General features: G+C 43.0%; 1 protein-coding gene across 1 annotated transcript; it reads left to right on the plus strand.

The window, feature by feature from the left end:
* Positions 1–562: 562 nt before the first annotated feature.
* On the plus strand, positions 563–2,563 carry LOC145359233 (protein HEXIM1-like). The gene has a single exon (XM_080213729.1). The coding sequence runs from the start codon at positions 683–685 to the stop codon at positions 1,532–1,534; it is 852 nt and encodes a 283-aa protein (XP_080069855.1). The 5' UTR covers positions 563–682; the 3' UTR covers positions 1,535–2,563.
* The last annotated feature ends 13,310 nt before the right edge of the window (positions 2,564–15,873 follow it).

Here is a 15,873-nt window from a genome sequence, read left to right on the forward strand (position 1 = left end):
ACATATACATATGTAATAGACATTCGAAAGAAAGTAAGGATCACTACTGCTGATGAGATAATATTATTATTAATACTGATGAATTCCATAAAGAGAGCGCATCACTAACATAACAATCACACTTCGACTTTTGTTCCTTATCGTTGCCTCCCTCCGCAAAAAAGGTGGCACAGTCGCCTCAACACCAGCGCAAGAATATCGCTACTCGATTCCAACCCGAAGGCTTTGAGAAGTAGTCTCGGGCACCCGCCTAAGGATTGACAGTGGAACGAGCCAATCAGGGATCGGGGAATTTCGGGCACCCTTCCCGCCTCCCTCTCCTGGACCAATCGGCAGGGAGAGGGAGGCGGAGCTTGCCGTGGCCGTGAGCGGGCTGGAATGATGGCGGCGGGCGGTTTGTGCCGCGGTGGTGTTTGGGACTTGTAGTCTGTGACCAGATGGATGGCGCGGGGTGTGCGGAAGTGAGGGACTACAGATCCCGTGAGCGCCCGCGCACTCGCGGCGAGGGGGACATGCGCAGTGGGCCGGTTACGGTTTCTATATAAAGGCCACCTCAGGGGGGTGAGCCACAGTTGAGAGGAGGTTGTGGTGGGAAGGAGAGGAGGTGGGTGATAATAGTTAAGTGAGACTCCAGTTGAGGAGGGGAAAGGGAACGAAAATAAGTTTGACCCGGGGTGTGAGGATGAGTGAGCCGCAGATATCCCGGGCGGAGAGGAGCCCAGACGGGTTGCAGCCGCCGCCACCACCGAGTGCTCCCCCTCAGCAGGCTGGCGACGTGGCGGCAGCTCCCCCAGTGGTGGGAGGCTGCGCAGCAGCGGCGGGAGGCGGGGACAAGAGGCGGCGGCACCGGCGGCGGCCGTCCAAGAAGAAGCGTCGCTGGCGGCCCTACTTCAAGCTGACCTGGGAGGAGAAGAAGGCGCTGGAGGAGCGGGAGAGCGTGCGGGCGGCCAAGACCCGCGCCGAGATGTTCGCCAAGGGTTTCACGGTGGCTCCTTACAACACCACCCAGTTCCTGATGGAGGAGCATAACCAGGAGGAGCCCGACCTCAACACCGGCCCGGGGGCCGCGGCGGCCGGAGGAGGGGCAGCGGCCGGAGGAGGCGCCCTCTGCCCCCCCCGGCGGGCCGCCCGCCCCACCGACACCAGCGACGATGAGGAGGAGCTGCTGCTGCTGGACGAGGAGGAGCAGCAGGACAGCGGCAGCGACGGTATGGGCGGCCACGGCGGCGGCGAGTTCCTGCAGCGGGACTTCTCCGAGACCTACGAGCGCTACCACGCCGAGAGCCTGCACGACATGAGCAAGCAGGAGCTGATCCGCGAGTACCTGGAGCTGGAGAAGTGCCTGTCCCGCCTGGAGGACGAGAACAACTGCCTGCGGGGCCGCCTGCTGCTCCCCAGGAGTGGGGAGGTGCCCGAGGACAAGCTGAAGGAGCTGGAGAGAGAGATGGAGAGGCTGAGAGCCCAAAACCTCCAGCTGCTGAAAGAGAATGAACTGTACAAAGCAGGCCCTAGACTGTCAGACAGTGGTGATTGAGCTGTCAAGAGTATATATTATATATAAATGTGTGTACAAACCTGTAAATATTCTTAATCTGTACAGATTCTACCTTTGTTTTGGAACTTGTTATATATTTGAAATTCCTCTTTTTGATTTAAGTTGGCCATGCACTTTCTCCACTACTTGGATTTTTTTAAACCTCTGCCTTTGCAGGGATATCCGAGTAAATTTTGACTTGTGTTTTATACAAGTGATTTCCTCCCCCTACCCAGGCCATCCTGCTCTTTCTGCACATTCTTGAACTCAATCGAAGCCATGGGCAAGAGTTCTCTCTATGTACAGTATTTTTAAGAATTGGGTCTCCAGACAGTGTTTTAGGTTGAGGATGCCATTGCCTTATTTTTAAACGAGTTGCCCCATCAATTTGCTTACCAACTTGGTGCTGAATGAACTGATGCCCATTCTGCAATATCCAGGGGAGTATGATTCTTGCCATTATAAATGATGGCTTTTTAATGCATGTTTTCTTCCCCCTCTTGCCGTTTACACACAAGGCTGTCAGTCTTTTCAGGTTACTAGTTTTCTCCCTTAATCTGAATCAACTGTTCGAGTTGATGGTTTTGAATCATGTTTTCTAGAATTCTACTGTGCCATTTGGTCAGAGCATCAATTCAGCCAGTTGGCCAAATCAAATTCCAATGCTGATTGTATGCGTACCCTCATGACTTCAAACCACTTGGCTTTTAATAGGATTGTGCAGATGCCTCTTGTGTATCTGCTGTTCTGCATCTTAATACACTTTCTATGATGGAAGCTGGCAAGTGAATTGACTGTCTTTTGTTTAAAATGCTTAATTAAGAACAATGGTAACTCTTTTTATTAAAGACCTGATTTTGTAAATAAAATTGGAGGTCTAAGATTTTTGAGGCTAAATTCTGGATGTGCCTTTTTCAATGGAACTATATATAACTTAAAATAAAATTAATAGGTCTTTGAAGTAAAACAATATCTTGTACCTTTCTATGAAAGTGGAGAATAAATGTGGCATTCCTGGTGAAGTAATACTTTGCATTATAATTCAGAGTCACCTGACATCTTCAAAAGACACCTGCTAGCGGCAACTGAAATTTTAAATTTGGGAGGAACTTGAATGATCCTATTTCAGAATTGATCTTGGTATAGAATGGGCTAAAGCCTTGGAAAATTTAGATTAATAGGAAAAAGTTTCATTAGTCTGATTTAATTGAGGGGCAGAAATGCTGTGATGCAGCAATGATCTTGAATATATTCACATCCCTATCCAAAATCAAGCTATTAAAATGTGCCTCCCTGTTTGACTGGTCTTGTTGCTAGCAAGGCAGTTACTCAAGTTTGACCCACTTTAAACCCGTTGCATTTACACTGCTGCCGTGGCCGAGGGGAAAAAGTGCTGAGGTCAAACTTATTAGGTTTTTGCTTCTGTATATTGTGTGGAATTAACTTAAACTAACATTTTCAGATTTTGATTTGATATCTGAAATAGGACACAACAATGGGCTCTGACAAATGTAGAGGGTAGTAAAGTTCTCTTCTAATAAAGAAATAAACCCATTAGAAAAGTGGATTTTGAGCAAATTATAGCAGCGTTTACTATTTATAAAGGAAATCTAGCATTTTATATCAAAGATATAGCTGCTAATATTTTAATTCAGTGGCCAAAATATAAGAATTGACCTCCATTTTATGTAATTTTGAATAGGTTGTGTTTGACAGTAAAAAAAAGCTATTGGCACAACTTTGAATAACTGCAATCCTACCTTTAAGAAATAAAGTAATTGAATCTTAACCAGGTTGCAGGTTAGTGATGAGTGTCTTAATGTATGAGACAGGTACTGATTTAAGTTTTTTTTATTAGTATCTAATTGAATAGCCTGATATTGTGGGCTATTCAATGGAGTAATTGAGCTATATTGATCTAGATAGGCTGGGCAAATGGGCAAGGAACTGGCAAATGGAATTTAATGTTGGCAAGTGTGAGGTTGTCCACTTTGGTAGGAATAATGGTAGGAAGGACTACTTACATGGTGAAAAGCTGCAGCATGCTACAGTGCAGAGGGACTTCGGGGTCCTTGTGCATGAGTCGCAAGAACCCAGCCTGCAGGTGCAGCAGGTGGTCAGAAAGGCAAATGGGATGCTGGCCTTCATAGCGAGGGGGATTGTATGTAAAAGTAGGGAGGTCTTGCTGCAACTGTACAGGGCACTGGTGAGGCCGCAGCTGGAGTACTGTGTGCAGTTTTGGTTGCCGCACTTACGCAAGGATATTTTGGCCTCGGAGGGAGTGCAGAGGAGGTTCACTAGGTTGATACCGGAGTTGAGCTATGAGGAGAGGCTGAATAAACTAGGCTTGTACTCGTAAGAGTTTAGAAGGATGAGGGGGGATCTCTGAGACGTACAAGATGATGAATGGGATGGATAGGATAGAGGTGGAGAGGCTCTTCCCGCTCAAAGGACAGTAGGACTAGAGGGCACAGCCTCAAGATAAGGGGGGGACAGTTTAGAACGGAGTTGAGGAGGAACTTCTTCACTCAAAGGGTGGTGAGCCTCTGGAATTCTCTGCCCGTTGAAGTGGTGGAGGCTGCCTCGCTAAATATATTTAAGACACGGGTAAATAGGTTTTTGATAGGCAAGGGGATTAAGGGTTATGGGGAGAAGGCGGGAAAGTGGAACTGAGCCACTTCAGATCAGCCATGATCTTATTGAATGGCGGGGCAGGCTCGAAGGGCTGGATGGCCTACCCCTGCTCCTATTATGTTCTTATTTTCACATCCCTAATGTGAATAATTGTGCTGATACATTCATTCCGCTATTCCCTCTAAGCAGTTAAAATAAAAGTTCATTTATTTGTCACAAGTAAGGCTTCTATTTAACACTGCAATGAAGTTACTGTGAAGCTCCCCTAGTCACCATAGTCCGGCACCTGTTCAGGTCAATGCAACTAGCCAGCACGTCTTTCAGAACGTGAGAAGGAACCAGAGCACCTGGATGAAACTCACACAGACATGGGGAGAATGTGCAAACTGCACAGAGTCAGTGACCCAAGCTGGGATTCGATCCTGTGTCCCCGGTGTTGTGAAGCAGCAGTATGGTAATGAGATGCTGACATTTGGGGACCAGACACTTCAATATTGCCTTTGGTTGCTAAGGGTTTGAGCTGGTTAACTGCTAATTACGAGGAATACAGTGAAGAGCTATGCAGAGAATAAAATGGCTGGGAGTAGGAGTCGGAAATTTCAAGTGTTCAGTGTTTAAAAGCTGATTACACAAAAGATGGAAGGCACTTGTGTAGGTTTTCTCCGTCTTTCGCTTCTCCACTACCACCCACCTTTCCCCACACCCCGACCCCACTACAAAGTTTCTCTAATGCTAACTTTCCCTTTATTGATTATCATAACTGAAAATTTAAGTTCTGGGAATAAAGGATAGAAGGGAGCAGATATTTCCTGTTTATTACAATCCTTAGATATGGTTTTCGTACACCAGGTTAATTTAGTTATTAAAAATGAATTGTGGAAACCTTCCCACAAGGTTGCAGTGATAGGCCAAGAGACAAACAAACAATCAGTGAAATATAAAATCTTCCCGGCGGTGTGTTTCCTTCTCGTCATATAAGCCAGCTTTGAGCACACAATTGGATAGAAATCTTTGATAGTTTAAGATGTGCAATCATCAGAAAACTTCTTCGTAAAATGTAATTTTAAACACTTCCTGGTCTCTCTTGTGATCTTAAGGAATTTGGGGAGGGAGTTTCAGAGATTAGGGTCTCTGGTTCCTCAATCATGTCAAAAAAGGTGGTTCTTCCCTCTTCTACAGAAACCTCTATTCTGGACCTGTTGACTGTGGTAGGATTTTTAAAAATATAGGCTTGAATACAATTCTGATGCATCGCAAGTGACAAACATAAATTTGGATCCGTTATTATGGACTTTGTTAGGAAGAGGGCAATTAAAAGGTTCACTTTTCGAAAGGTGAAACAATTTTTGCAAAGCAAGAAGTCTCACAACACAAGGTTAAAGTCCAACAGGTTCATTCGGAATCACGGGTTTTCGGGGCGCTGCTCCTTCATTGGGATGAGTCAACCTGATGAAGGAGCAGCACTCAGAAAGCTCGTGATTTTGAATAAGCCTGAGGGACTTTAACCTGGTGTTGTGAGACTTCTTACTGTGCCCACCCCAGTCCAACGCCGCACCTCCACATAATGGCTACAATCTTTGCAAAGGCAGTCCCAACTAAGGCTGTTTGGATCTGTTCAATTTCTTTGTATACATGGGACACATTTTCTCTATAAATAGAAAACTTGATCTTTGCAGTACTTTGGATACATCTGGTGATATGTTGAAACTCTTAACCATCAGGTAAGTAAAATACATTGTTTTCGTTTCTCATTATGCAGACACTGTTCATTGTGACTTGATCGCTTTGTTATGGCTAGGATGCTATTCTGAGTAACTTTGCCACTTGATGCATAGAGGATGTTTCGCAGCAAGTTGGATTTGTAGACAGCTTAACATAAATGTTACAAGGTGCTTTGCAGCTGAGTGGACAAGTGCCAAGCAGATGGGAAGAATCAAAAGATTACAGAGCCTGCCAAAATGATGCATTTTGTGATTTTTGAAAACATATGGAGAAAGAGTGGTGAAGGAATTTAGGGAGGAAGTTCCCAAGATTAGGCTGGAGACAGTGGAAGGCTGTTCTTCCAGTGGAGTTGAAGAGGAGGAGTACAGGGTGCCAGTTGGTCCAAGTTATACAAGCTGTTATGTTAAGCTGGAGACAATGCAATAATGTCAAGGAAAAGGTTTGCAAACAGATGCAACTTTTGAACAGGGGGAGGAAGAGGGCAACAATTTGACGTAAACTGGACGTTACTGTGTGGGTATGAGGATAACGAATTATGTCTCTCTTACTAAAGATTTGTTCACCGTGTCAGAAAGAAATAGAAGGGAACTGCAGAAGTTTGTGGGGGGAGTGGGGGGAAGGGGCGGATTCAGAGGCAAGCCTGCAGGCTTGGAGGAAATGGTGGGTACTGAAGTTGCAAATTGTTTTTGAGTGGGGACAGAATTGAGTAAGGGTAATGGGGAGGGGAGAGGAGGCAGCTGTCGCCTGTTCAGATTCTACCTGGTTGAGGTAATAAGATTTTTGGGGGATGGGGGGGTTGGGTGTTGGTGGGAGGAAAGTGGAGAGAGGAGGAGTGAGGGGGAGGACGAGTTGATTTGGGGGGGTGGGGGCTGGTGAGGGGGGAGGAGGAGTTGGCGGGGGTGAGGGGGGAGGAGGAGAGAGGAGCGTGCATAGCCCAGGCTATAGTGAAGGCAGTTGACATTTGTTATAAATTTAGAATAGTATAATTGATATGTTTATTGGCTTCAAACAGATCCCACTAATGATTAGAATCTGTACAGTGCAGAAGGAGGCTAGTTGGTCCACTGAGCTTGCACCGACAATGATCCCAGCCGGGCCCCATCCCCGTAATCCCACATATTTAACCTACTAATCCCCTGACACTAATTGACAATTTAGCATGGCCAATCCACTTAACCCGCAACAAAATCTTTGGATTGTGGGAGGAAACCGGAGCACCCATAGGAAACCCATGCAGACATGGGGAGAATGTGCAGACTCCACACAGACAGTGACCCAAGCCAGGAATCGAACCTGGGCCCCTGGTGCTGTCAGACAGCAGTGCTAACCACTATGCCACCAGGTAAATTAAAGGATACAATCCTTCATTGCAGCTCTGATGAAAGGTCATCCATACACAAAACGTTAGCTCTATTCTCTTCCATAGATGCTGTCAGATCTGCTGAGATTTTCCAGCATTTTTCTCTATTTGTTTCAGATTCCAGCATCCACAGTATTTTGCTTAAATCAGAGATATGTTGTTTTCTAAAACTGTAACAAATAGTACATGGTAATGTTCAACCATACAGCTGCTGCATACAATGCAGCCGCTGCTTTAAGATCACAAGGTCTATTTGCTCTAACTTCCTGAAATCATTTAGATTTAATTGTCCTTGAGGTCAATTAGTTACTGGGGACGTTTTTCTGTCAGTTAGAGATGATTGGCTTTCTTTCTCTATTTTTAACATCTTACATTGTGACACAAATTTGCATGCATGAGTCTTTTTATATAAATATGCACTCTGGCTGAGAGTTCACGAGTACTAGTGTAGAATCCAATTTATAACGACAATTTAAAATTCCATTGAGGAGGAAGTAACTGTTTTTCTTTATGAAGGTGTACGTGTAGCTTGCGGAGTATCAGTGTGGAATTTGGTGTGTTAAGATGAAATACTGACCAGGAAAATTGTGATGGGAAGAGAGAGTGGCTAGAATCTACAGAAAATCCACATCAGATGTAAAAGGATTTCAGATAATCTCAAAACTCTGGTTGTATTATTTAAACTTCAGCCTGTGACTGGCTCAATATAGAAAAGTGAAGCTCATTGGGGTAGTTTTATCCTCTTTACAGTGAAGGTTTTTAGTCAGTACATAGATTCAGGGGAATTTCATGGTAACTTCATTGCAGTGTTAACGTAAGCCTTACTTGCGACTAATAAATAAACTTTAACTTTTTAATGGACATGTTTATGTTAGAAGATGGGATGTATCTCTTTAATGAAGGGGTGCTAAGTTACTGGTTGCTACAATAGAGAACTCTAGAAAGAGAGATCAGAATGATTGAACTGATGTGTCCAATGTTTATCTAGATCAAATCATTGAATCCCTACACTACAGAAGGAGGCCATTTGGTCCATTGAGTCTGTGCCAATCACATCCCGCCCTGGCCCTATTTCCATAATGCCACACATTTACCCTGCTAATCCAAAAGAGAAAACGCTGGAAAATCTCAGCAGGTCTGGCAGCATCTGTAAGGAGAGAAAAGAGCTGATGTTTTGAGTCCTGGTGACTCTTTGTCAAAGCAGCTTTGGACTCAAAACGTCAGCTCTTTTCTCTCCTTATAGATGCTGCCAGCCCTCTTGAGATTTTCCAGTGTTTTCTCTTTTGGTTTCAAATTCCAGGATCCACAGTAATTTGCTTTTACCTTGCGAATCCCCCTGACACTCATGTCAATTTAGCATGACCAATCAACCTGTTCTCTTCCTGTTTCTTCTTCCCCTTTCCTGAACAGCCACATCAATTGTTCATATTTTCAAAAAAACAATTAAGATGTTTAATCCCTAATTATACTGGTCAGTGAATGGGAATCTATCAGAATGGGTATTTCTTTTATTTTTGTAATGCAGACGGACGCGAGGCATCAAAGCCAGAAGTGAAACAATCGGATGAAGTCTAATCAACATTTAATCCATGTAAAATAATTACATAAAGTAGAAACAAAATTAAATAGCATACCTTGAAGATCAGTGCCAAATTCTTCTCACTGGAAATGGCTGTTGCCCCAAAATTTCCCAAAATGTAGGGCTAACTAAAGTGATGCACCTCACCTGTTTTCCAAACCTTCATTACTAGCCCTCTAATTTAACCCCATTTCTCTTTGCTACCACATGTTCTATTCCATTTTGTATGCTGTTCTTCCAATACCACAGGTAGGACACCGGTACAGACCATTTCTCCTAACAAACAAGTAATGTGATTGGAAATCCTTTTGAGAGCTAATATTTTGCCAGTTCTGTATTCTTTGAATGGATCCAATGTACAATGCAACTTGGAAGGATTAAGCAAACGCGCCTGCTGTCATCTTTTCTGTATGCGCATGGATTTACCATTTGTAACTTCTGGCAGAGCAAGCTTGGCCCTTTCCATCAAATCCATAATGTATCCCTAGGTTGCAGTAAATAACTTTTGGAATTCCCTCCAGCTGGTGGAAATCCAGTGTTTGGTTTTCCATTGAAGCAGTTATAGGAAATCTGAATTCTTGCACTTCTTCTATTTACACTTTTGCAACAAACTAGTTTATTTATTAGCGTCACAAGTAGGCTTACATTAACACTGCAATGAAGTCACTGTGAAAATCTTCTAGTTGTACTCTGGCACCTGTTCGGGTACACTGAGGGAGAATTTAGCATAGCCAATGGGCCTAAGCAACACGCCTTTCAGACTGTGGGAGGAAACCAGAGCACCCAGAGGAAATGCACACAGGCACGGGGAGAATGTGAGAACTCCACACAGACAGACACAAGCAGGGAATTGAACCAGGTCCCTGGCGCTATGAGGCAGCACTGCCGCCTATAATTAAATGAGTTGTTAATCCTATCAATGCAATTGAGACGCTCAAATTCATAGACTTGTTGGGCACAGTTTCTCTAGTATCAGACACAATATTATACCCCTTATGTAATACTTCTGAAAAAAAAACTAGGATTAAACTAACCAACATTAACCATATTTCAGTCCCTCCCACTTTCCCCATGTTAACTCCACTATTTTCTGCACATGGATCTTGCTTGAATAGGGCTTGCCTGAATGTAAGGTGTTCCAACAGTTGTTAATGTTTGAGTGGTTATCTGAATGTCCTTCAGAACGAATATACTTTACTAATTCTGGATGAGGAAGGCATTTGTCTCAAAATACAAATCATCCTTAACTTTAAAGGGTTCCTATAGATTCCTATTTTGTTGGCGTAAGAGCTGTATCCAAACCAATTAAAATAACTGATGGGTGATATCCTTTCCAGGGACAGGCAATCAACAGCATTGCTCCCTGCAACGTGAAAATATTTGCCACTATCAAATAGGCTGTTTACCTGAAAGGGTGAATGGCGTGAAGGTGGAATATTGTCCTCTATACTCTCTTATCTCCAACCACCCTTACTGCTTTACAAAGTCTGTCACGTGCTGAGCTTACAGTCATATAACCCAAAGATCTCATTTAAAGTTTAAAAGGTTACGCCTCCCTTTTCCTGACAGATGTTTGGTACAAGGCTTCCTACTGAAGGGCAAAATGATGTGCTTGTAGTATAAAGAACTTTAACATCTGGAACAGATGTAGCAATGCATTTAATAGAATTATTTTTCAAACCAAAATTGAAATTTGCAATTGCTACACTTCTATGCTTTTTGTAGTTGTTATAATTCAGGTCAGAAACTCTAAAGTGTTTTATGGAACCCACCTGGATCATAAGTTTTGCACTTTTGAATTGGCTATGATAAGCATGATATGTTTCACTTCAGGTATGATTGAAACGATGCACTAGGGAGCTTTTATCAAACAAAGTTTATTTAAAGATATAGTTAACATGTATAGTCAGAAGATTAGCAATAACTTTTATCATTGCTAGCAAAAACAAAACAACCATGATAATATATAATCTGTAACAAATATATCTAAGCTATTTAAATCAAACAAAAATTTTCCATAGTCAAAAAGAAACCCTTTCTGTTGGTTTATCACAACAAAGACTAATGCTCACATAATACTGGAACTGAGTCATTTGGTTGGAGAATTGAAACTCCAACCTCTCAGCCTTTTAACTTCTAGCAGTCCTCTAGATACATCCAGAACAGTTTGAAGTCAGAACAGCTTCCCAGAACACCAGGAAGGCTCACTGGTCAAGCCACCAACAGCAGGTGCTCTACCTCAGGAAGGCAAGAAGCCTTGTTTTCATTGAACCAGCAGAATTTCCAATACCAGGGAGAGAGAGAAAAACACTTCTTTTCAGCTTGATGTCCCTTCTAAAACTAAAAACTGCAGCTAGCCAAAACAGAAAATGTAACCTTAAATTCACTAGGGAAAAAAAAACTGTCCAAAACACATGGCCTTCCGCCCAACAATGTAGGGCCATAAAAGATCCCAGAGGAAAAATAAACAACGCCATTTAAACCATCGAAGATTCAATAAAAAGACTAATAGTAGACAGCCCGGCAGCAATGAAACCAAAACAGCTTATAGCTGCAGAGAACTTGATTCATAAAAAAACACTTCTTAAAGGTGCACTACTGTCACAGTGACAAATAGATCACTAATCCTGCCATAACATTTAGTAGCTGTTTGCCTTCCTTACAGATCTATAGGTTGGATAAAGTGGATACAATCCTGAGCAGTTCAATGCACAGTGGTTAACACTGCTACTTCATAATGCTAGGGACCCAGGTTTGATATCTAGTTTGTGTTGCTGTCTGTGCAGAGTCTGCATGTTTTCCCTGTATTTGAGTGTGTTTTCTTTAAGTGCTCTGGTTCCCTCCCACAGTCTGAAAAGACGTGCTGGTTAGGTGCATTGGTCATGCTAAATTCTCCCTCAGTGTATCCGAACAGTGTGGTGACTAGGGGATTTTCACAGTGACTCCACTGTAGTGTTAATGTAAGCCTACTTGTGATACTAATAAATAAACTTTAAACTTAAACGCATATCAATACTGTTCTCATGAGTGCAGTAATCCCTCTTTCCAGTTCTTGAGTCCTGCCTTTTTTGCATATTTCCTGAGGACAAGATTGCACAGCATATCTGGCATTATCTAATTTTCCACGTACAGTAGCTTGTCATATGCCACTTCATGTCTCAGCTTTAACAAGTTTGCCCTGCCTACAATTCACAGTGGGATTGCTGAATAAGCAACACAAAAGGATGAATTTGCTTCCTGCCACTCTGGGTTGAAAGGGCAAACGATACATTCCAATTTTTTAAAAAAACATCAGTGAATTCCTTCTGATGGTCAATTTTGAGGACCATTTTGTATATTCCAATAATCTTCCCTGGCCAGGGAAAAATCAAGACCCAACCCTACACAGAACTAAATAATAATCAAGCCACAAAGAGTAATGTGCACATTATGGAAGATTAAACATTTGAATTTTTCTTTAAACTGAGTGTCTATAGCAGTGGGGCAGAGCTGTTTCATTCCCAGAATGGGTGAATATGTGCATTCTGTTTGCTCTAATTTGCTTTCAGTGTTTGGTTATTCTTGATAAATTTAATACCAATTTCTTAATTTGTATGGTCCTGAGGAGGTGAACTCATGTCCTTATGATAAAAGTAATGGAATGTAACAAAATGTTCTGATTTTTCAGGCTAATTATAGCCAGGATGTCATTGGTGTAAATGCTCCATGTTGAAAGTGATATAAATGGAATACTGACTTTTGGTTGGGCTGAATGGCCTATTTCTATTCTGTATAAATATATCTTATATTGAAATGTGTTTTTATCATTCATTATACTCAACATGACTATAACTTTTGATTTCATAGAATCCTAGAATTCCTTCAGTGCAGAAGGAGGCCATTCGGCCCATCAAGTTTGCATCAATTCTACAACAGAGCATCCCACCCAGGCCCCATTCCCACCAATACCCCAAATGCACACACCTTCGGATTGTAGGAGGAATCTAGAGGAATTCCAATCAGATACAGGGAAAGCGTGCACAGCCAACAAATCATACAATCCCTTCAGTGCAGAAGGAGGCCATTTGGCCCATCAAGTCTGCACCAACTCTACAACAGAGCATCCCACCCAGGCTCCATTCCCACTAATACCCCAAACCCATGCACCTTCGGGCTGTAGGAGGAATCCAGAGGAATCCCAATCAGACACAAGGAGAATGTGCACAGACAGCAAATCATAGAATCCTACAGCACAGAAAGAGGTCTTTCAGCTCATCGAGTCTGCACTGACCACAATTCCACCCAAGTCCTATCCCCATAACCCTAGCTTGTCTCCCTGACATAAAGGGGCAATTTAGCATGGTCAATCTGCCTCACCTGTACGTCTTTTGGACTGTGGGAGGAAACTGGAGCACCCGGAGGAGACCCATGCAGACAAAGGGAAAATGTGCAAACTCCACACAGACAGTGACCCAAACTGGGAATCGAACCAGGGTCCCTGGTGCTGTGAGGCAGCAGTGCTAACCACTGTGCCACCATGCCAGCCTAAATTCTACAATACCTAGAGCCTTTAAGCAAACGGATCATGCGCTGTGACAGTGAACAAAGTGGAATTGAAACTATCGGTGTTTAATGTCCTGGTTGTGTCATTGGCCATTATAGGGATTGAACCCATGACCTTGGTATTATTAGCATCATGCTGCAACCATCTGAGCTAGCTGGCTGGCAATTATTAAGTTATTATTTATTTCATGCTTTATTTCAATAAGCAAAATGTAGTTGCTGGCACCATTCAGATAAAAGTCTTGAACTGGCAGTTTTTATTATAATAAATCCCCCCACGTTGAGACCTATTCCATGGACGTGCAGATTATGGGGCTACAGGAAGAGCTCTCCCTATTCGATGAATTTCCAGTTTGTTTTTAATTTAGTGCTGAGTAGAAGCCAGGCACTTCTTCTTGGAAAGGAAGAGAGGAAAAATCCATCCGATGAGTCACTGGATAATTCTGGCACATCCACTGGAAAAATTGGGAGTCGCCCAATAGTTTGTCACCTGCTTGCCTTCCCAGCCAGAGATTGGAGTATGGAGTCAGCAGGCTTGAAGAAGAGGTAAAGACTGAAGTAGGCCACATGATGAGGTTGTTTTGTTCTTCCATCTGCCCCATTGATCCAAAAAAATGGTTATAATGCATTGTCTTAATTTGTTGCAAAGTGTACAAAATGAATAACTAAAGAAGGCATTTGGTCGAACATATAGGCCAGGATTTTACAACCTCACTCAGGCAAGGCTCGTAAAATCCCGCCCAAGGCCAATGGAGAATTCTGTTCTGTGAGCCTCACTCACTGTGATTCTGGGATGGCATGCCAGGAAAATTTCGGCCATAACCTCTGTCTTGTTGTGCTAACTCAACTGCACAGACCTCCCGTGAAGTTTTCCCCTGCCTAGTTGACGCTCTTAACTACAAAACTGAAAAATAAATATTTTTATTATGAGCTGTAAGTGGTTAACATGAAGAGCACCTGATATGTAACAATGATGCAATGTCACAAGACTAAGACAGATCTGGCGGGAAGCAGAAGTGCAACTTCATGTTGAGAACCATGATGTGTCTCAATCTGTAAATAAACAAGAGTGGCCTTTACAAAATAACAGTAGCATTCTTAGAGTAACCCGCAAACCCTAAAGAAACCTCAACCAGAGCCCAAACCTGAGCTTCCATTTCACTGAAGCAGCTTCAAGTCAATCAGGATCAAACAACCTGCTCTGAAAACTCTGCTCACACTTTGACAGGGTGTGACAAACAGCAGCTGAGACACTTTGCATCATTCTAAAGTGATCAATGCTTTGTTAAGGAAAGTATCCCACCACATTTAAAAAATATGTAGTCAATTTGCCTTATCTCCCAACATTATATCATCCTTAAAAAAATTCCACAACCTGTATCAATAACTTGGCCAAAAATAATCAGTTCTACATTGGGCCTTACTGTTTCAATGTACCAAGTTTTAAAATCTATTCATTAGTTTCTGAGGTATGTTATTTACAGACTAGTGAGTGAAAACATTCCCTCCACCTACCTTCAGTGGCAAATGTAATAATAAATGGAGGGGGAAAAAGCCTTTTTTTAAGTTTATTACTGTCACAAATAGGCTTATATTAACACTACAATGAAGTTACTATGAAAATCCCCTAGTCGCCATACTCCGGCACCTGTTCGGCTACACTGAGGGAGAATTTAGCATGGCCAATGCACCTAACCAGCATGTCTTTCAGACCATGGGATGAAACCGGTGCACTCAGAGGAAACCCATGCAGACATGGGGAGAACGTGCAAACTCCACACAGACAGTGAACCAAGCCAGGAACCGAACCGGGGTCCGTTCCGCTGTGAGACAGCAATGCTAGCCATTGTGCCAACCAGAGGTTAGATCTGATCTGTTGATTGGAGAATCGCTTAACCCTACCTATTACTTGTGCTTATGCTATTTGGCATGCAAATAGTCCTGTGTTGTAGTTCTGTGTTGTCGCTTTATCAGATCGTTTTTAGATATGCCTGGTATTGCTTCTGGCATGTCATCCTGCACTTTTTATTGAACCAAGGTTGATCTCTCAACTTGGTGGTAATGGCAGAATGGGAGATATGTCAGGCCATGAGGTTACCGATTGTGGCTGAGTATGATTCTGCTGCTGATGGCCCACAGCACATCATTGAATTGCTAGCTTTGTTTGAAATCTATTCCATTTAGCACAGTGATTGTGCCAGATAACAAGATGGAGGGTATCCTCAATGTGAAGACAGGACTTCATCTCCACAAGGGCTGTGTGGTGGTCACCCCTACCTATACTGTCATGGGCATATTCATCTGTGGTTGCTGTGGATGGAGTCAAGTGTGTGGTTCCCTCTTGATGATTTCCCACCACCTGCCACAGTCTCAGTCTGGCAATTATGTCCTTTACGACTCGACCAGCTTGACCTGTGATGGTAACTAACAAGCCACTCTTGGTGGTGGACTTAAGTCCCCTACCTGGAGTACATTCTGTGCCTTTATCATCTTCAGCCCTTC

The sequence above is a fragment of the Carcharhinus amblyrhynchos genome, chromosome 27 (assembly GCF_965287045.1).
Source record: "Carcharhinus amblyrhynchos chromosome 27, sCarAmb.v2.hapA, whole genome shotgun sequence".
Lineage (NCBI taxonomy): Eukaryota > Metazoa > Chordata > Chondrichthyes > Carcharhiniformes > Carcharhinidae > Carcharhinus > Carcharhinus amblyrhynchos.

Coding starts and splice junctions, on each gene's coding strand:
- LOC145359233 (XM_080213729.1), top strand. CDS start 683: ATGAGTGAGCCGCAGATATCCCGGGCGGAGAGGAGCCCAGACGGGTTG.